This window comes from Nerophis lumbriciformis, linkage group LG37 (assembly GCF_033978685.3).
Source record: "Nerophis lumbriciformis linkage group LG37, RoL_Nlum_v2.1, whole genome shotgun sequence".
Classification (NCBI taxonomy): domain Eukaryota; kingdom Metazoa; phylum Chordata; class Actinopteri; order Syngnathiformes; family Syngnathidae; genus Nerophis; species Nerophis lumbriciformis.
Genome location: NC_084584.2, coordinates 16,853,450 through 16,874,923, shown reverse-complemented (window position 1 = coordinate 16,874,923; position 21,474 = coordinate 16,853,450). Strand labels below are relative to the sequence as shown.

Below are 21,474 nucleotides of genomic sequence, written 5' to 3'. Positions count from 1 at the left end.
AAGGCAAAAATCACAAAATACTTTAATGATCTTACAATAATTCCGCCACACCGAGTGTGTGCGTGACAATCATTGATACTTGTGTACTATCCGTGTAATAAGTAGCCCTTGAGGGGGCGTGTTCTTACTAAAGGCGCCCTGGCCGCCAGCCAATTGGGGATGAGCCGGATATGACGTCACTAAAAGCGCAAGGAAGCTGGAGGCCGGACGCGCCAAATTTCAAAGCACTTCCTCCCGGGAGGAAAGAAAGCCAAAGACTTTGTCCAAAAACCGACGAAAGGGATTCGATTAAACAACAACAAAAAAAACTTCCCCCCGCAGCTCGACGCTCGGCCGACGGTCGTCGTGGAGGAGAGAAGCCGGTCAAAATCACTTTGTTGCCGTAAGTGTCATTTTTTCGACGGTGGTGTGTCCCGCGAGGAAGCGACGTCAGCTAGCTTGTTGTCGTGTTAGGGCTACTAGCTAGGCGATGGCTGACTTTATTTACGCCCATCCGGTCAAAACACTCGGAAAAGTATGAATGGTCAAAGTTTACCAGGTGATTAGGAAGTATTCCAACAAATGTAACCTACTTCTTGCGTTTCCGTAAGCTTTAGTGTCCTTTATTGCAGCTTGTCGGTGCTCGGCATGCTGGCCCTTAAAAGTGACAGCTTAACGCGTCAACTGTGATATTTACATTTTTATCACCGCGTTGTCACCTTTAAACACATCACATGTTTTTTTTAATGTAAATGCCTTGGGTGAGCATCTTATAATTTTAATAAACTCAATTTTTTGCAAATTAATGACATCCATCTTCTTCCGCATATCCGAGGTCGGGTCGCGGGGACAGCAGCCTAAGCAGGGAAGCCCAGACTTTCCAGAAGACATAGTCTTCCCAACGTGTCCTGGGTCTTCCCCGTGGCCTCCTACCGGTCGGACGTGCCCTAAACACCTCCCTAGGGAGGCGTTCGGGTGGCATCCTGACCAGATGCCCGAACCACCTCATCTGGCTCCTCTCCATGTGGAGGAGCAGCGGCTTTACTTTGAGCTCCCCCCGGATGGCAGAGCTTCTCACCCTATCTTTAAGGCAGAGCCCCGCCACCCGGCGGAGGAAACACATTTCTGCAAATTAATGTATAAACAATATTCCCCATAGGAAATAATGGAACTAAGTACCGTATTTTTTGGAGTATAAGTTGCACCGGCCGAAAATGCACAATAAAGAAGGAAAAAAACATATATAAGTCACATTTTTTGGGGACATTTTTTTGATAAAAGCCAACACAGAATAGACATTTGAAAGGCAATTTAAAATAAATAAATAAAGAATAGCGAACAGAAGGCTGAATAAGTGTACGTTATATGAGGCATAAATAACCAACTGAGAAGGTGCCTGGTATGTTAACGTAACATATTATGGTAAGAGTCATTCAAATAACTATAACATATAGAACATGCTATACGTTTACCAAACAATCTGTCACTCCTAATCGCTAAATCCCATGAAATCTTATACGTCTAGTCTCTTACGTGAATGAGCTAAATAATATTATTGGATTTTTTACGGTAATGTGTTAATAATTTCACACATAAGTCTCTCCTTAGTATAAGTCGCACCCTTCCGGCCATACTAGGAAAAAAACTGTGACGTAGAGTCCGAAAAATACGGTATAATCCGTTCCAGCGTTAAATTGTTGCTGCTTTCTTAAAATATAAACATGCAAAACTTAAGGTTGGGTGATATGGCTGAAAACTGTCTCATGTGTTTTGTATCAGTCCATCCATTTTCTACCGCTTGTCCCGTTCGGGTTCGCGGGGGTGCTGCAGCCTAGCTCAGCTGTGTTTAGGCGGAAGGCGGGGTACACCCTGGACAAGTCGCCACCTCTTCGCAGGGCCAACACAGATAGACCGACAACATTCACACACTAGGGCCAATTTTAGTGTTGCCAATCAACCTATCCCCAGGTGCATGTCTTTTGGAGGTGGGGGGAAGCCGGAGTACCCGGAGGGAACCCACGCAGTCACATGCAAACTCCACACAGAAAGATCCCGAGCCCGGGATTGAACTCGGGACTACTCGGGACCTTCGTATTGTGCAGTCAACCATTGATAATTATTAGAGATGTCCGATAATGGCTTTATTGCCGATATTCCGATATTGTCCAACTCTTAATTACCGATTCCAATATCAACCGATATCCATATATACAGGACTGTCTCAGAAAATTAGAATATTGTGATAAAGTTCTTTATTTTCTGTAATGCAATTAAAAAAAAAAAAAAAAAAGTCATACATTATGGATTCATTACACATCAACTGAAATATTGCAAGCCTTTTATTATTTTAATTTTGCTGATTATGACATACAGCTTAAGAAAACTCAAAAATCCCATCTCAAAAAATTAGAATATTTCCTCAGACCAAGTAAAAAAAAAAAGATTTATAACAGCAAAGCAAAATCAAACATATGAAAATGTCAACTAATGCACTGAGTACTTGGTTGGGAGTCCTTTTGCACGGATTACTGCATCACTGCGGCGTGGCATGGAGGCAATCAGCCTGTGGCATTGCTGAGGTGTTATGGATACCCAGGATGCTTCAATAGTGACCTTTAGCTCATTTGCATTCTTGGGTCTGGTGTCTTTCAGCTTCTTCTTCACAATACCCCACAAATTCTCTATGGGGTTCAGGTCAGGGGAGTTGGCAGGCCAATCGAGGACAGTAATGCCATGGTCAGTACACCAGTTACTGGTGGTTTTGGCACTCCGGGTACTCCGGCTTCCTCCCACCTCCAAAGACATTCACCTGGGGATAGGTTGATTGGCAACACTAAATAGGCCCTAGTGTGTGAATGTGAATGTTGTCTATCTGTGTTGGCCCTGTGATGAGGTGGCGACTTGTCCAGAGTGTACGCCACCTTCCGCCCGAATGCAGCTGAGATAGGCTCCAGCATCCTCCGCAACCCCAAAAGGGACGAGCGGTAGGAAATGGATGGATGGACAATGCTTCACCACGGGCTTTTCTGATGGTAGTGCGTCAACTAAAAGGAAAGTGAAAGTGAAATTAGAGATCGTGAAACGTTGCTTCGGCGGGCACTCTTGATGCATGCGGGGACATTTTTTCCATAACCCCCCATAAAAAATGTCTGGACAATCGGAGCATGAGGAAGGAAGTCATGACTTTTATACAGTAAGTTTCTACCACAAATTCACAAGTAGAGATGTCCGATAATGGCTTTTTTGCCGATATTCCGATATTGTCCAACTCTTAATTACCGATTCCGATATCAACCAACAGTCGTGGAATTAACATATTATTATGCCTAATTTTGTTGTGATGCCCCGCTGGATGCATTAAACAATGTAACAAGGTTTTCCAAAATAAATCAACTCAAGTTATGGAAAAAAAATGCCAACATGGCACTGCCATTTTTATTATTAAGGTCACAAAGTGCATTATTTTTTTTAACATGCCTCAAAACAGCAGCTTGGAATTTGGGACATGCTTTCCCTGAGGTGACGGGGGGGAGGCGTAGCCTGGGTGTATATTGTAGCGTCCCGGAAGAGTTAGTGCTCGTAGTGGGGGTGTATATTGCAGCCCGGAAGAGTTAGGGCTGCATGGGATTCTGGGTATTTGTTCTGTTGTGTTTATGTTGTGTTACGGTGCAGATGTTCTCCCACAAATGCATTTATCATTTTTGTTTGGTGTGGGTTCACAGTGTTATCGGACATCTCTACTCAGGACCTTCGTATTGTGCAGTCAACATTGATAATTATTGATATTTTCGATGACCTTTCAATAAAAATTATTTAAAATGTAACCTTCCTCAGCTGTCAAGGCCAAAAGGAAAGGAAATGTCAACATAACCATGGAACACAGTCAGTCAGTGTAAACCAAATTTCGAAAATCACATGGAACACTTAATAGCCTTCAAACAAAGGAATATGTAATAAATGCCCAATAAAGTGTAGCAATATAGTGTGAAAATGTAAACAGAAACCTTAGAAAAACTATTTTCTACAGGTTTAGGGCCAGGGAAGAACAGCTGTGCTCTAAAGGGTGAGCACGGCTGAGGTGGTGTGGTATTGGCGGTCTTGGCAGAGACGAGCGCCTTGCGTCATTAACAGACCTTGGTCTGACTGCGGTCTGTTTAAAAAAAAAAAAAAAAATTTAAATAAAAAAATCGGCATACTGTCAAAGTGACTTTTCCTGTTTAAGCCACAATTTCTTCATTTTTACTTTCTCTTCTCCCTCCTTGCAAAGAATCAACCACGAGATGACAAGATGGTACAACCAAACGTGATAGTTGATACTGCTACCTGATTGGCTGTTAGCTTGTCCCTCCCACTGATCAGTGATCACTTCCTTTGTTGCTCGGTTACCAGAGAGCAAGTGGCTTTGTTCATGCAACCAACCTTGCTTCGCAACTTATGTTTTATATCAAACGTTTTTTTAAACACATTTTTTGGTTATATCGATCACGTGTCTAAAGCGATGTACAAACCCTGTTTCCATATGAGTTGGGAAATTGTGTTAGATGTAATTATAAACTAAATACAATGATTTGCAAATACTTTTCAACTCTTATTCAATTGAATGCACTACAAAGACAAGATATTTGATGTTCAAACTCATAAACTTTTTTTTTTTGCAAATAATAATTAAATTAGAATTTCATGACTGCAACACATGCCAATGTACCGGTAGTTGAGAAAGGGCATGTTCACCACTGTGTTGCATCACCTTTTCTTTTAACAACGCTCAATAAACGATTGGGTACTGGGGAAACTAATTGTTGAAGCTTTGAAAGTGGAATTCTTTCCCATTCTTGTTTTATGTAGAGCTTCAGTCGTTCAACAGTCCGGGGTCTCCGCTGTCGTATTTTACGCTTCATAATGCGCCACACATTTTCGATGGGAGACAGGTCTGGACTGCAGGCGGACCAGGAAAGTACCCGCACTCTTTTTTTACAAAGCCACGCTGTTGTAACACGTGCTGAATGTGGCTTGGCATTGTCTTGCTGAAATAAGCACGGGCGTCCATGAAAAAGATGGCGTTTAGATAGCAACATATGTTGTTCCAAAACCTGTATGTACCTTTCAGCTTTAATGGTGCCTTCAGATGTGTAAGTTACCCATGCCTTGGGCACTAATGCACCCCCATACCATCACAGATGCTGGCTTTTGAACTTTGCGTCGATAACAGTCTGGATGGTTTCGCTTCCCCTTTGGTCCGGATGACACGATGTCGAATATTTCCAAAAACAATTTGAAATGTGGACTCGTCAGACCACAGAACACTTTTCCACTTTGCATGAGTCCATCTTAGATGATCTCGGGCCCAGAGAAGCCGGCAGCGTTTCTGGATGTTGTTGACAAATGGCTTTCGCTTTGCATAGTAGAGCTTTAACTTGCACTTACAGATGTAGCGACAAACTGTATTTAGTGACAGTGGTTTTCTGAAGTGTTCCTGAGCCCATGTGGTGATATCCTTTAGAGATTGATGTCGGCTTTTCATACAGTGCCGTCTGAGGGATCGAATGTCACGGTCATTCAATGTTGGTTTCCGGCCATGCCGCTTACGTGGAGTGATTTCTCCAGATTCTCTGAACCTTTTGATGATATTATGGACCGTAGATGTTGAAATCCCTAAATTTCTTGCAATTGCACTTTGAGAAACGTTGTTCTTAAACTGTTTGACTATTTGCTCACGCAGTTGTGGAAAAAGGGGTGTACCTCGCCCCATCCTTTCTTGTGAAAGACTGAGCATTTTTTGGGAAGCTGTTTTTATACCCAATTAGGCACCCACCTGTTCCCAATTAGCCTGCACACCTGTGGGATGTTCCAAATAAGTGTTTGATGAGCATTCCTCAACTTTATCAGTATTTATTGCCACCTTTCCCAACTTCTTTGTCACGTGTTGCTGGCATCAAATTCTTAAGTTAATGGTTATTTGCAACAACAAAAAAATGTTTATCAGTTTGAACATCAAATATGTTGTCTTTGTAGCATATTCAACTGAATATGGGTTGAAAATGATTTGCAAATCATTGTATTCCGTTTATATTTACATCTAACACAATTTCCCAACTCATATGGAAACGGGGTTTGTATATTTATATAGTTTTATCGCCCAGCCCGAGCAGAACTAGTGTTATTTGGAACACTTGTGTGTGCCTAATGGATGTTTTTCTTGTTTTTCTTCCAGATGAGACCCAAAAGGAACACAGATGATGAATTATTAAGGAAAAACTACTCTTTTTAGAGGGAGGCAACACACCTGCAAGCCTCTGGGCTCCCAAATCCCCTGCTGGAGAACCTTCGATCAGTTATTTATTTATGTCTTCGCTCTCTCAAACGCTAATGGTAACACCTGTTGGCCAGTGCCTGTGCCCCACGCACCCCTGACCTCCAGGGTCCTGTCTAGTGAGGTTGACGACGCCCTCTATAGCAGATGCCTTCCACGAAATTATTTCCCACGACCGGAGCGACTCCCTGAATGCATCACAGCTTGCTGTAGCGTAGGGAGGGCCTGGAGCGGGGGGTGGCTTCAAGTTCTGTCAGTCATGCTCTCGGGGGTGCAGCCTTGCTTCCAGCTGCTCCGCATCGGTTCTTCTTCGGCGGAGGACTCGGCGCGGGACCTCTACACCTTCCGGCCAGCGCTAGGCCACTCCGTGTTCCGCCTGGGCCGAGCGGCCGAGCTGTGCGATGTCACGCTGGACTCGTCGACGGTGTCCCGCATCCATGCCGAGCTGCACGCCGAGCGGGAGGCGTGCGGGGGCGAGGCCGTGTCTCAGGAGGAGGGATGGAGGGTCCACATCAAGGACAGGAGCAGTCACGGTGAGACACGTCGCTCTTCAAACATGATGGAGCTAAATTGCTACCACCCTCTATTTTCCCCAATTTCTTCATTTGGAAACACTGGTTGACCTCCAATTTGTCACATTTTAAGTTTTCCTGTCGGACGTAAACAACTAAGGATGTCCGGATCGACATTTTTGGCCTCAGACCCGATCCCGATCTCGAGTCCCGATCCAAAACTTTGACAATAGCTTATAGAAGCCAAAATGTTTTATAGCAAGTAACTGAAGTACACACAAAAACACCTTTTTATAAAGCTTATCCTATTAAATGTAGAATTAGCTCGTATTGTTGTAAATCAGAAGACATTTGTGGTATTAAATGCTGCATATAATTTATTTTTTACAAAATAAAGTGGTTAGTTCACGATAACTAAACAAAAAAAAACAATCACCTGTATTAACTGTACAATTTTTTATTTAATTATGTTGAGGGTTATTAATAATTTTACAAAATCAACACTATGTTAAATAATTTTATTCTCTTTCTCTGTGTAACATGTTTAGTTTTCCTCCATTGATAATAATACGTAAGATTAAGGATGTATACCGAATACCGGCATTTTTTGGGTACCGGTTCCTAATTAGGTCGGTCCATGCGGACTGTGAAGATTATTATAGTATTTTTTGTTCCAGCTGATCAACATAATTATGACACGCTAGGGCTGGGCGATATGGCCTTTTTTTTAATATCGCGATATTTTAAGGCCATATCACAATACACGATATATATCTTGATATTTTGCCTTAGCCTTGAATGAACACTTGATGCATATAATCACAGCAGTATGATGATTCTATGTGTCTACATTAAAACATTCTTCTTCATACTGCATTAATTTATGCTACTTTTAAAATTTCATGCAGAGAAGGAAATCACAACTAAAAAAATCACTATTTTTTTTACATACGGTGTTGATCTGGAAATGTTTGCCTCGGCATTTTAATGGTGTGGGCGTGTGGCACCGAACGGAGATGTTGACATGCAGAGTAAGCACTGTTCATTCTCTAGCAGGTGACTTTTCAAATGATGCTACATATAAGCAGTAATGCTACTTTTTATAGCAACGCTTTTGCCCCACAATTCAAATTACGGTTGTCTGTTCGACATATTCCCGCTTGAAGCCAAACCACCGCCAGACGATGCACCCCCCCTGCTGTTTTTTGGGGGAATTAATTATTCCTTCATTTGTTACCAGATTCGCACCTTCTTTCTAACGTTAGCCATGCTGCTACCTCTTTGTTGCATGAGGGCGTATACATATGTGACGTATGTCGTGACAGTATGTGACGTGTGTAGAAGCTGTGCTTCCTGTCTGTGAGAAGGAGACACAGGAAAGAGCGAGGAGAGCCTGTAGTGTAATGCCCGCAGCTATAAGCAACTGCGTGAGAACGTATACTCGAATATCACGATATAGTCATTTTCTATATCGCACAGAGACAAACCTGCGATATATCGCGTATATCGATATATCGTCCAGCCCTATGACACGCTGTCACATTCAGTTCAGCTGCCGCTGCTACACATTGAAATCAGCTTGGAATAATGACAAATAAGGAAGCAACACCACACAAAAGTTTGTAACACAACAGTATTTCCTCAAAAGTTCCTCAGTCACGCACGCTGTGTCAGTTTGAAGTGAACGCACTTTACTCTTTACACTTTGGGGATGGTGTGGCGCAGTTGGGAGAGTGGCCGTGCCAGCAACCTGAGAGTTCCTGGTTCGATCCCCACCTACTATCAACCTCGTCACGTCCGTTGTGTCCTTGAGCAAGACACTTCACCCTTGCTCCTGATGGACTGTGGTTAGGGCCTTGCATGGCAGCTCCCGCCATCAGTGTGTGTGAATGGGTGAATGTGGAAATAGTGTCAAAGCGCTTTGAGTACCTTGAAGGTAGAAAAGCGCTATAAAAGTATAACTCATTTACTCATGACGAGTCACGACTGTTTTATCAGCCGTCGTCCTAGCGATTCATTAATCCACAGGCCAATGTTAATCCACTCAAAAATGTAGGTAATATAATATTCCATAAGGTTGCTGTGAAGCAATATATCATCCTCTGTGACTGACAGGTCTCTGATTGCCGCCTGAAGTCACTTCATTGCACAGCGTTTGCGTGTCAAACACATTTTTCTTAAATGTGTTTCAGTTCGTTCTGTCTCTTGACTACAAATTGGACGATCGAGCATTACATTTGCTCACTGAGGCTTTTAATTTATATAACACACACATTCACGTCGGTGGTGCAACACCCAAGATACGTTCCGGTCCGTCACACAAATACGTCTGTGTGCAACACAAATAACAATTCCTGTTGTTACAAAATGCACACCCACATAACATGCTAATTGATTGTATTGATTTATATGATACATCTGATATGATATATCATGTAAAATTTGTGTTCTCTGTTCTCTAAGACTTAAAAAAACAGCTGCTCTGAGATGTTACCGCACATCATGTTGGAGGTGTTCAACTTCTTGAGCTGATATAAAAGCGAATTAAAATGCTTTTTTTTTCATGTCTTTATTTCCACAAATTATATATAGTACTGATAAGAGTACCGATAAACAAAGAAAGTATCTTATCAATAAAATCTTAATGACATACTGTACATCCCTACTTAAGATGCATAGAATTGCAGTTCATTTGCCGTAATGGAGGTGATTATTATTAGCCTAAAGGAGCAGCTCCACACTGTGTATAAACACACATAATTAGCTGCTTGTCAGCCGGGGCACTAAAAATAAATACATAATTAGCCAGAGGGAATCTGCGTTTGTGATCGGCAATACGATTCATTAATCGGCAATGACGGTCACATACTTTAACACGAAAAACGATTCTTACCGATCGGTGGGCGATCCATCAAATTGGCTCCCATTTAAATCATTTGGTTTTGCCCCTCAAAGCGTTGCTGCATCTGTATATTTTTGTTACCCCCTGAGTTTGTCAGTTACAACAAAACCCACCAAAAATGATTTTGTAATAACAAAAAGAAGAAGAATGACAGATTTAGTCACTTTAGTATTATTTATTGATACTATATCAGGTATCGATAGCATCGACATCTGGATCGATCACCCCTACTTTACATTGAAGCTTCAGTGGTGAGCGTCGGTCTGTGTCTCTGTCTGTGTCTCTGTCTGTCTGTGTCTCTGTGTCTGTCTGTGTCTCTGTCTCTGTCTGTCTGTGTCTCTGTCTCTTTGTCTCTGTCTGTGTCTCTGTCTCTGTCTGTCTGTGTCTCTGTCTCTGTCTCTTTGTCTCTGTCTGTGTCTCTGTCTGTCTGTGTCTGTGTCTGTTTGTGTCTCTGTCTGTGTCTCTGTCTCTTTGTCTCTGTCTGTGTCTGTGTCTCTGTCTCTGTCTGTCTGTGTCTCTGTCTGTCTGTGTCTGTGTCTCTGTCTGTCTGTCTGTCTGTCTGTGTCTCTGTCTCTGTCTGTCTGTGTCTCTGTCTCTGTCTGGTATGCTGAGCCATTCCTTTTCCTCTAGTCCTGCAGTAATAATGATACTTGGAAGAAAATTATAATTTATTTTCCACTATGGTGGTGAGGATTAGTATTTTAGAAGCGGCTTCGCACTGTGGATTGTCGAGGTCTTTGTTGCAGCTCGCTCTCAAATTTAAGCCGGGTTTCTGGAAAGACACGCAGCCTTCTGGAATTCATGCAACTCCAGCATATGGAAATGAAATTGTTTCTTCCTGATGGTGCATCTCTTTTAAAGGAATCTTTGACCGGAGTACAATTTTTGTATGCAAAACCTGGGACGCAGCTGTGGTTAGTTAAAAAAGCCGAATATCATGCCCCGCTGATCTAATCCTAAGGTCAGAATCGAGGCATCTCTGTAAATAACGTAAACATAAATACTAGTTTTTTTTTATAAGGGGTACAGGGGAAGTTTGAGGTTTAACTGTCATGCAAGTCTAAAAAGAAGTGAAACACAAACTGACATGTCCTTCACACTGGCTACGCCCTCCACATTTCTGCTTTTCCTAGGCACCTGGGTCAACGAGGTCCGCCTCCAGCCTGGCATCCAATGGGAGCTCTCGGACGGCGACGCGCTGACGTTCGGTGGACACTCGCCTCCCGGGAGCCCCGAGTTCTACTTCCTCTTCCAGAAGGTCAAAGTTCGGCCGTTGGACTTTGACGCCATCACCATTCCAAAGGCGAGTTGTCTGACTCAGGCTGCAACGATTAATCGATTCATTTGATTGGGAAAAAACTTTGATTGATAGCCTGTTGCTTTGATTAATCGTTAAAGTGTAGCGAACAAAGGTCCTGGAACTGTAAAAAAAAAAGACATAATCTCTGCACGGGTGCTGCAATAGAGCGCACATGAGAGCATGAGCTTACTATTATTATTGCTTATACTTCAAACTTTATTCTTCATCTTATTATAGTTCCTACACATTTCTCTTACTGCCACTACGAGACAAACCGGCCTACGTACCCCACATATAATATACCGTTGGAAAGGTCTCGTTCGCGCCCATGGCAGAAATCTACATTTTGTGTTAAAGGGGAACATTATCACCAGACCTATGTAAGCGTCAATATATACCTTGATGTTGCAGAAAAAAGACCATATATTTTTTTAACCGATTTCCGAACTCTAAATGGGTGAATTTTGGCGAATTAAACGCCTTTCTAATATTCGCTCTCGGAGCGATGACGTCACAATGTGACGTCGCATCAGGAAGCAATCCGCCATTTTCTCAAACACCGAGTCAAATCAGCTCTGTTATTTTCCGTTTTTTCGACTGTTTTCCGTACCTTGGAGACATCATGCCTCGTCGGTGTGTTGTCGGAGGGTGTAACAACACGAACAGGGACGGATTCAAGTTGCACCAGTGGCCCAAAGATGTGAAAGTGGCAAGAAATTGGACGTTTGTTCCGCACACTTTACCGACGAAAGCTATGCTACGACAGAGATGGCAAGAATGTGTGGATATCCTGCGACACTCAAAGCAGATGCATTTCCAACGATAAAGTCAAAGAAATCTGCCGCCAGACCCCCATTGAATCTGCCGGAGTGTGTGAGCAATTCAGGGACAAAGGACCTTGCTAGCACGGCAAGCAATGGCGGCAGTTTGTTCCCGCAGACGAGCGAGCTAAACCCCCTGGATGTCTTGGCTCACACCGTCCCGAAGTTGATCAAGAGAAGAATATCGACCCTAGCTTCCCTGGCCTGCTGACATGAGGGTATGTCTACAGAATATATTAATTGATGAAAATTGGGCTGTCTGCACTCTCAAAGTGCATGTTGCTGCCAAATGTATTTCATATGCTGTAAACCTAGTTCATAGTTGTTAGTTTCCTTTAATGCCAAACAAACACATACCAATCGTTGGTTAGAAGGCGATCGCCGAATTTGTCCTCGCTTTCTCCCGTGTCGCTGGCTGTCGTGTCGTTTTCGTCGGTTTCGCTTGCATACGGTTCAAACCGATATGGCTCAATAGCTTCAGTTTCTTCTTCAATTTCGTTTTCGCTACCTGCCTCCACACTACAACCATCCGTTTTAATACATTCGTAATCTGTTGAATCGCTTAAGCCGCTGAAATCCGAGTCTGAATCCGAGCTAATGTCGCTATAGCTTGCTGTTCTTTCCGCCATGTTTGTTTGTGTTGGCTTCACTATGTGACGTCACAGGAAAATGGACGGGTGGTTAAAATCAGGCACTTTGAAGCTTTTTTTAGGGATATTGCGTGATGGGTAAAATTTTGAAAAAATATAATAAGCCACTGGGAACTGATTTTTAATGGTTTTAACAATTCTGAAATTGTGATAATGTTCCCCTTTAACATGGAAACGCTATTCACTAACAAACAAAAACACCTTTTGTTTAATACGAGACGAACTGGCCAACAAACCCCCACATATGTTATACCGTCTGAAAGGTCCAGTTCGTGCCGATGGGCGTATTTTAAATTGGGAACATTTCAAGTTACCAAGGCGACGCTATTCATGAATAAACAAAAACATGGGCCAATTGAATGGGAACGCACCTTTTTATAATGACAAATATTTCCAGCACACCTGCGAGTAGGGGTGTAACGGTACGTGTATTTGTATCGAACCGTTTCGGTACGGGGGTTTCGGTTCGGTTCGGAGGTGTACCGAACGAGTTTCCACACGAAAATAACCTTCTGCCTCTGTTTCTGTCAGTCCTCTACACAGCACCCAGCATTGTCCCACCCACACAACCATCTGATTGGTTACAAACAGAGCGGTAACAGCCAATCAGCAGTGCGTATTCAGAGCGCATGTAGTCAGTGCTTAGCGTTTAGCAGGTAAGCATCAGGCAGCGGACTCTCCCCAAATTATAATAAACACCTCCCAGTCAACTACTAGTAACATCACTGAGCCCGTTGACCTTCTAGAAATATAAAAGGCAGCTCAGCTCTCTCGCAGTCCTGGTTTGAGGTGAAGGCTAATTCGCTTTTAGCGTAACGTTAGCTCATTTTGCGGTGTGTGTGTTACGGACAGCAAAGCCCTGTCTGTTATTTCACTTTACCTTTTTCTGTGTTGATTGAGCTGTGTTGAAGCAGCAAAAAATGACATTATGTTAAATGAAGTGTTTCTGTCTCTGATAGTTGATATAATAATGTAAGTGCATCATTAAGCCTACATGAACTCCATGGTGTTCAGGGATGAATAGTCTCTCCTATTGCTATTGTACCATTTTTTTCCAGCTATAGTTACATTAATCATTAGTAATGCAGCAGCCTAGTTTCGAATGGCAGGGTCCCTGCTATCACATGTTGATAAAAATATAACATTTACATAATGAATCAACTACAGGCTTCCCAAATGCTGTAGTAAATTAAGCATGATGAGTTGACTTGAAACTGTTTACTGTTGCACTTTTTATATGTACGGTAGAAGAAAAGTTTTGTCATTTTATTTAATCTGAGCAACAACTTGAGGCAGTTTAATGTTGATTAACGTGGGCAGAATTATTAGAGTATTCCCAATGTTAAAAGGATAAAGCTATTGTTTACAAATTTGGTAAATAAATAACCAAAAAATGTATATTTTGTTGTTTTCTTACTGTACCGAGAATGAGCCGAACCGTGACCTCTAAACCGAGGTACGTACCGAACCGAAATTTTTGTGTACCGTTAGACCCCTACCTGCGAGATGACCTCCTCTTGGCTCAGCCATTCTTTCACATAGCTCGGTGCTTAACGTCTCATTTTGTTCACACACTTGTCTACTTTAACCTTGACTAAAAAATTTTGACGTCCAAAGTTTGGTTTTGGCTGGATGGCCATCGGAGTAAGTACGGCGGTTTCAGGTCCAGGGCACAGATGCAGGGCCCATCAAAATTTCCGCGGGAATTTTGTAGTTATTATTAATGCACACATAGGACTGGGTGATTAAATGATATCAATATATTTCGCGATAGACATGTAATTGATATTAAAAAAAATGCGTTCCATACAACCAACCTATACATTTTTTTTGTCCTTCCTCGGAAGAAAGCGGAAGTTACAAAGCAAGTTTGGTTGCATGAACAAAGGCACTAGCTCTCTATTAACCGAGCATCGCAGTGAGATTTATCAGTGGGAGTGACAATCAGGTCACCGTATTAACTATCACGTTTGGTTGCGGTTGACTCTTTGCATGGAGTGAGAAGAGAGAGTAGAAAAGAGTGGTGCAGAGAGCAAATAAATTGTGGGTAAAAGCGGAAAAGTCACCTCAACAGTATGGCAGTTTTTATCTAGATTTTTAGAAAAACAGAACGTAGTTAGACCATTGTGGTCTGTAAACCTCCCTGCTTGACACTCAGCATCAAGGGTTGGAATTGGGGGTTAAATCAACAAAAATGATTCCCGGGCGCGGCCACCGCTGCTGCTCACTGCTCCCCTCACCTCCCAGGGGGTGATCAAGTGTGATGGGTCAAATGCAGAGAATAATTTTGCCACACCTAGTGTGTGTGTGACAATCATTGGTACTTTGAATGATGCAAGGCGCTTGTCCCCACCAAGACCGCTAATACCACACCACCTTAGCCGCGCTCACCCTTTAGAGCACAGCTGTAACTTCCTGGCACCTGCAGAAAACTCAGGTTTCTCTATGTTTACATTTTCACTATTTTGTTACACTTTATTAAGCATGTATTACTTATTTTTGCACCTTTATTGTTAAGTCTTCAATGTGATTTTAGAATTTTGTTTACGCTGATTGTTTTCCATGCTTGTGTTGACATGTCCTTTCCTTTCCGCCTTGATAGCTGAGGGGATTATAATAACAGGAAGGTTACATTTGAAATACATTTCCCATGTTTTTTTCTCTTGGTCCCTATTTTCTATAGGCCATAAAAATATAAATGATTAATATTGACCAATATAAAACACTTATATTGCCCAGCTGTGTGCACACATGTTAAAAGTGTTTTTTTCAATGTCGATGTGCATTTATTGACAAGCCCAATTTTTTTTTAATTTAAACTAAAATACGCATTGAGGCTATAAAGTTTGTTTTGTCTGATTATTCGATTAATCAAACAAACTTGACTTCTAATTAGAGATGTCCGAATTTATCGGCCGATAAATGCTTTAAAATGTAATATCGGAAATGATCGGTATCTGTTTCAAAAAGTAAAATTTAAGACTTTTTAAAACGTCGCTGTGTACACGGACGTAGGGAGAAGTACAGAGCGCCAATAAACCTTGAAGGCACTGCCTTTGCGTGCCGGCCCAGTCACATAATATCTACGGCTTTTCACACACGCAAGTGAATGCAAGGCATACAGGTCACACTGAGGGTGGCCGTATAAACAACTTTAACACTGTTACAAATATGCGCCACACTGTGAACCCATACCAAACAAGAATGACAAACACATTTCGGGAGAACATCGGCACCGTAACACAACATAAACACAACAGAACAAATACCCAGAACCCCTTGCAGCACTAACTCTTCCGGAACGCTACAATATACAGCCCCTGCTACCCTCTACCCGCCCACCTCAACCTCCTCATGCTCTCTCAGGGAGAGCGTGTCCCAAATTCCAAGCTGCTGTTTTGAGGCATGTTAAAAAAAAAAATGCACTTTGTGACTTCAATAATAAATATGGCAGTGCCATGTTGGCATTTTTTTCCATAACTTGAGTTGATTTATTTAGGAAAACCTTGTTACATTGTTTAATGCATCCAGCCGGGCATCACAACAAAATTAGGCATAACAATGTGTTAATTCCACGACTGTATATATCGGTATCGGTAATTAAGAGTTGGACGATATCGGCAAAAAATATATATTATCGGACATCTCTACTTCTAATCAATTACTATAATAAAGGTGGCTGTTGCAACTACAATTTCTGCTCAGCACTTTATGGTCTTCATTTCTGTTCTTTTTTTTTTAGGCGGGAACCTTTTCCTCCGACTTGCAGAACCGAATCCGAACCAACCCGGACCGCAAGGCGGCGCCCGCCGTGGAGTCCATCAACCGGGCCACCGTCATCCTCAACTCCATCGGCAGCCTCAGCAAGATGAAGGGCAGCGCGTGGACCTTCCAGAGGAGCCACAGCCACGAGGGCACCGTCTCCGACCCGGGCTCCTCCTCCTCGCCGCCGCTCCCGCCGCTAAGGGCAGGCCCCTCCCCTTTGCTGCACTCTTCCACACCGCCTCCCTTCTCCACTGCCCCCTCGCTCGCCTCCAAGGCCCTCCCGGCGGCCTCCAGGAGCCGCAGGAAGTCTGCTCACACGGTCTTGCTGGAGGACGACAGCTCGGACGAGCCCAGGAACAGAAAAGGTAAGACTCGTTAAGTGCTTCACTTTGACCACAACTTTCTTACGGCCATTTTAGGAATATCACAGCATATCTTACAAATATTCCTCTAAGCACACACTACGAAAATTACATTTTAGACCAGGGGTGTCCAAACTTTTACCATTGAATGCCGCACACTTAAAAAATTGAAGCATGCGGTGGCCATTTTGATATTTTTCATTTTAAAAACCCATCCATCCATCCATTTTCTACCGCTTGTCCCTTACGGGGTTGCGGGGGGTGCTGGAGCCAAACCATTACGATGTATATCTTTTTGTTTATTTCCGTTTAGTGCTCCTACCTATACTGTATTTTTCAGACTATAAGTCACAGTTTTTTTCAGTGACTTATACTCAGGAGCGACTTATGTGTGAAATTATTAACACATTACCGTAAAATATCAAATAATATTATTTAGCTCATTCACGTAAGAGACTAGACGTATAAGATTTCATGGGATTTAGCGATTAGGAGTGACAGATTGTTTGGTAAACGTATAGCATGTTCTATATGTTATAGTTATTTGAATGACTCTTACCATAATATGTTACGTTAACATACCAGGCACCTTCTCAGTTGCTTATTTATGCCTCATATAACGTACACTTATTCAGCCTGTTGTTCACTATTCTTTATTTATTTTAAATTGCCTTTCAAATGTCTATTCTTGGTGTTGGCTTTTATCAAATAAATTTCCCCCAAAAATGCGACTTATACTCCAGTGCGACTTATATTTTTTTCCTTCTTTATTATGCATTTTCGGCCGGTGCGACTTATACTTATAGTCCGAAAAATACGGTAATGACAATTTTAAAGAAAAAGCTTTTGTGCTTTGTTTTATCAGTCAACTTTTTCTCGTTACATTTCACTTGTTTGCTCTTTTATTTCACTTCTTTACGTGTTTTTTTACTATTAGTATTTTTAGAATGTGCCACGGGCCGTTAAAAAAAGGTCCCCGGGCCTCACTTTGGACGCCATTGAGCACGTGTGTCTATTACTATTATTCTGAGCTGTTCCAATCCGGTTATAAAGCCCTCCACAGCACAGAGTCAGCGCTTCTAAAAGTTTTTAACGATTTCCTCCTGTCAACTGATTCTGGTAAATATGTTGTCCTGGTGCTTTTAGATCTGTCTGCTGCGTTCGACACCGTCGACCACGCCACCTTAATCACTCGTCTTGAGAACTGTGTGGGCATTAAGGGCGCCGCCCTCAACTGGTTCCGGTCGTACCTAACCGACAGGAGTTTTTGTGTAAAAGTAGACAGTTTTATGTCTTCCACAGCTCCTTTACCACATGGGGTCCCCCAGGGCTCAATCCTTGCCCCAATTGTATTTGCGCTTTACCTTCTCCCCCTTGGTTCTATTTTTAGGAAGTACAGTATTGAATTTCATTTTTATGCCGATGATTGCCAGATTTATTTTCCCATGGCACAAAATAACACGGTTCAACGTCTTATTGACTGCCTGCACGACATCAAAGTCTGGCTTTCAGCTAACTTCCTGAGCCTAAATGAAGATAAAACAGAAGTTATGTTGTTCGGTCCAAGTCGCTCTCCCTCCCCCAACGTTGACCTGGGCACTTTGACCCCGTATCTCAGCGACTGTGTCACAAACCTGGGGGTAAAGTTCGACTCAGATTTTAAATTTGAAAAACAAATCAGCAGCGTCGTTCAAAAAAGCTTTTATCAATTACGCCAAATAGCGAAAGTGAAACCGCATCTATCAGGACATGATCTCGAGAAATTAATCCACGCCTTTATCTCGACTCGTCTTGGCTACTGCAATGCCCTGTATGTTGGCATTAGTCAGGCCTCCCTCGCCCCCCTGCAGCTCGTGCAGAACTCTGCTGCTCGTCTGCTAACACAGACCCGCAGACGTGAGCACATCACCCCTATATTAGCGTCCCTTCACTGGCTCCCTGTGCGTTATCGAATCAATTTTAAACTCCTTTTATTTGTTTTTAAATGTCTAAACAACCTCGCGCCAACCTATCTCTCCGACCTCCTTCAGCCTTACTGCCCCACCCGATCCTTAAGATCAGCTGATCAGCTGCTGTTGACGGTCCCTGACACAAATAAATAAATGATAAATGAGTTGTACTTGTATAGCGCTTTTCTACCTTCAAGGTACTCAAAGCGCTTTGACACTACTTCCACATTTACCCATTCACACACACATTCACACACTGATGGAGGGAGCTGCCATGCAAGGCGCTAACCAGCACCCATCAGGAGCAAGGGTGAAGTGTCTTGCTCAGGACACAACGGACATGACGAGGTTGGTACTAGGTGGGGATTGAACCAGGGACCCTCGGGTCGCGCACAGCCATTCTTCCACTGCGCCACGCCGACACAAGGCTGAAGCTTAGAGGTGACAGAGCTTTCGCTGCTGCTGCTCCCAAGCTCTGGAACGACCTACCTCTGAGTATTAGACAAGCCTCCTCTCTTCCTGTTTTTAAATCTCTCTTAAAAACATACTTTTATTCCATGGCTTTTAACACTGAGTGATATCCATCCTGCAATGGCACCCCATAATACACCTGCTGTGAACCTGTTTTTATATTTTTATTTATTCTATTTTATTTATTTATTTTTTTATCGTGTTTTGTTTGTGTTGTGTTTGCTCCGTACTCGTATTATCTTTTAACCTGCCCATTGTACAGCACTTTGGCTACCTCTGTGGTAAATTTTAAATGTGCTTTATAAATAAAGTTGATTTGATTTGATTACAGTGCTGGCAGGACCGGAGGACGAAGGACAGCGGGCGCGCGGTAGGAAGAAGCGGCGTCTCTACAAGTCCGAGTCGGAAGATCTCGGCTCACCGCCGCCGCCTCGTCCGTTTCACCCCAAAGGCCAGAGCGAGCTGCGGCCGCCGCAGGAGTCTAAACCCTTCCCTGTGGGGATCCGGACCATTGGCAGCTTCCACGGCGCTATGACCAACAGCAGACTGGACCAGCACCTCCTCCCCAAGCCCGCCATGCTCCGACAAGAGCAAGAGGCGCCGCGACATCTGCACAGCGGCGCACGCGGCAATGCGGTTGCCTTCCGCCAACAGCGGCCTGCCCTGTCGGCGCAGAGGGGCCGCAGGAGAGCTCACAGCTCACCGGTTTTCTCCCCCCTGGTGGTGGGAGGGGAGAACTACAACCTGGCGTCGCCCTCTGTGCGGATCCGCGCGGCCACGAGAGGCAGGGCGGCGTTCAACGGGTTTCACCAGCAGCCCAGGTAAGACGCCTGTGGACGGAGTCTCCGTCGAGGGGCGCCCAAGCATCCATCATCTCATTTGTGCCGCCTCTTTCTGTGTGCGCTCGCAGCAAGCGGCGAGGCCGACCCCGCAAGCACCCTCTTCCTCCTCGACCTTCCCTTCCCTCGCCATCGTCCTCGTCCTCATCTTCCACCTCCTCGGCCTCGTCCTCCTCGGGCTCCTCCTCGTCGTCATCTTCCGAGGACGAGGAAGAGGCGGCGGCGTCCGGGACGGTGGAGCCGTGCGCGGCTCCCCGCTGCCTGCTGCCCCAGCAGGACACGGTGCAGTGGATCCAGTGCGACGTGTGCGATGCCTGGTACCACATCGACTGTCTCCACGTGGACCGCAAGAAGCTCCTACGGGACCCCAGCGCCGACTTCAACTGCGGCTGCTGCTGAGGGCTCTTTCGCTTCCACGTAAGCCTCGATTAACTGCCAACGAGCGCGGTGGACCGTCACTTCCTGTTGCTTCCCCGCGCTTTCATTTTGGAGGAATCAAACGTTTCAGGTGTGACGTTGTCCTCATATCAACATGGCCTCCTAAATACCGTAGTGGTAATTAAACCTCATGCGATCAACGTGGGTGTGTTCTCGCCTCATGGCGATGAAGACTAGAGGCCTCATAAGCAGCTGCGCTCAGACTCACTGGTCACTTCATTAGGTACACCATGGTTGCCCAGGTTTTAGCTGTCCCGAATGTTTTCAAGTTATTCACAAGCAAAATTCAGCATATTTTATCTTTAAAGGTTCACTTTTTTTTGTAATGAATCTCATCAGCGGGTGTACCTAATAAAGTGGCCGTCTCCTCAACCGTCGAGTCTTTGCGGTCGTGTTTGGCGCCCCCCCGAGGTCGTTGGTGGAGCTGCAGTCATACTTGGCGAGCAATAAAATTACATGTAAAACAATCTATGCGCTTGTTAATGATTGTGGCGGGAAAACGTGCGTCTTATCCGCGCCGTTCAAAGATTGTGTTCGTGTTGAGAGTTATTTGTCCCTTGTTGGCCCTGCGATGAGGTGGCGACTTGTCCAGGGTGTACCCCGCCTTCCGTCCGATTGTAGCTGAGATAGGCTCCAGCGACCCCAAAGGGAATAAGCGGTAGAAATGGATGGATGGATGGATAATTAGACGCTTTACTACGTTTTATTTCGTGTTCCATTCTTCGTCAGCAGAGGGCAGCAAATCCCCAGGCAAGACTTTCCCCACTGCCGCAGCGCACTATCACCGCCTGAGGAACAAAGTGGTATTGCATGACAGTGGTACTCCCGCGCCGTTGTGTGCTTCCAGGTGGAATTAAACTCACCTGGGCAGAAATAAACGAGATACACCAGGACGGTCCATTCAAATCCACAAAAAACGATGTTGATGGATTTTTATTTTTTATTTTTTACAAAGATAGCATCAAATCGTTTAAATAACCAAAATGTAACAGGCATCTTGATTTGCCTGCGGGCCACCAGAGGGCAGTGTTGCTTTACAGATGTCTTTTCACTAATTACACAGCGTTCATCTCACTTTCTTCATATCATCCTGTCCTTCTAAAGCGGTGGCCCCCAACCTTTTTTGTACCACGGACCGGTTTAATGTAGGCATTATTTACAGGGACCATTCCTACT

At 43.8% G+C, this 21,474-nt stretch overlaps 1 protein-coding gene across 1 annotated transcript; it reads left to right on the top strand.

Moving 5' to 3' along the window:
- Positions 1-20,670, top strand: tcf19l (transcription factor 19 (SC1), like). The gene is made up of 6 exons (XM_061931273.2): positions 1-382; positions 6,191-6,822; positions 10,837-11,006; positions 16,217-16,604; positions 19,353-19,842; positions 19,932-20,670. The coding sequence occupies exons 2-6, from the start codon at positions 6,549-6,551 to the stop codon at positions 20,257-20,259; spliced, it is 1,650 nt and encodes a 549-aa protein (XP_061787257.1). The 5' UTR covers positions 1-382; positions 6,191-6,548; the 3' UTR covers positions 20,260-20,670.
- Positions 20,671-21,474: the final 804 nt, after the last annotated feature.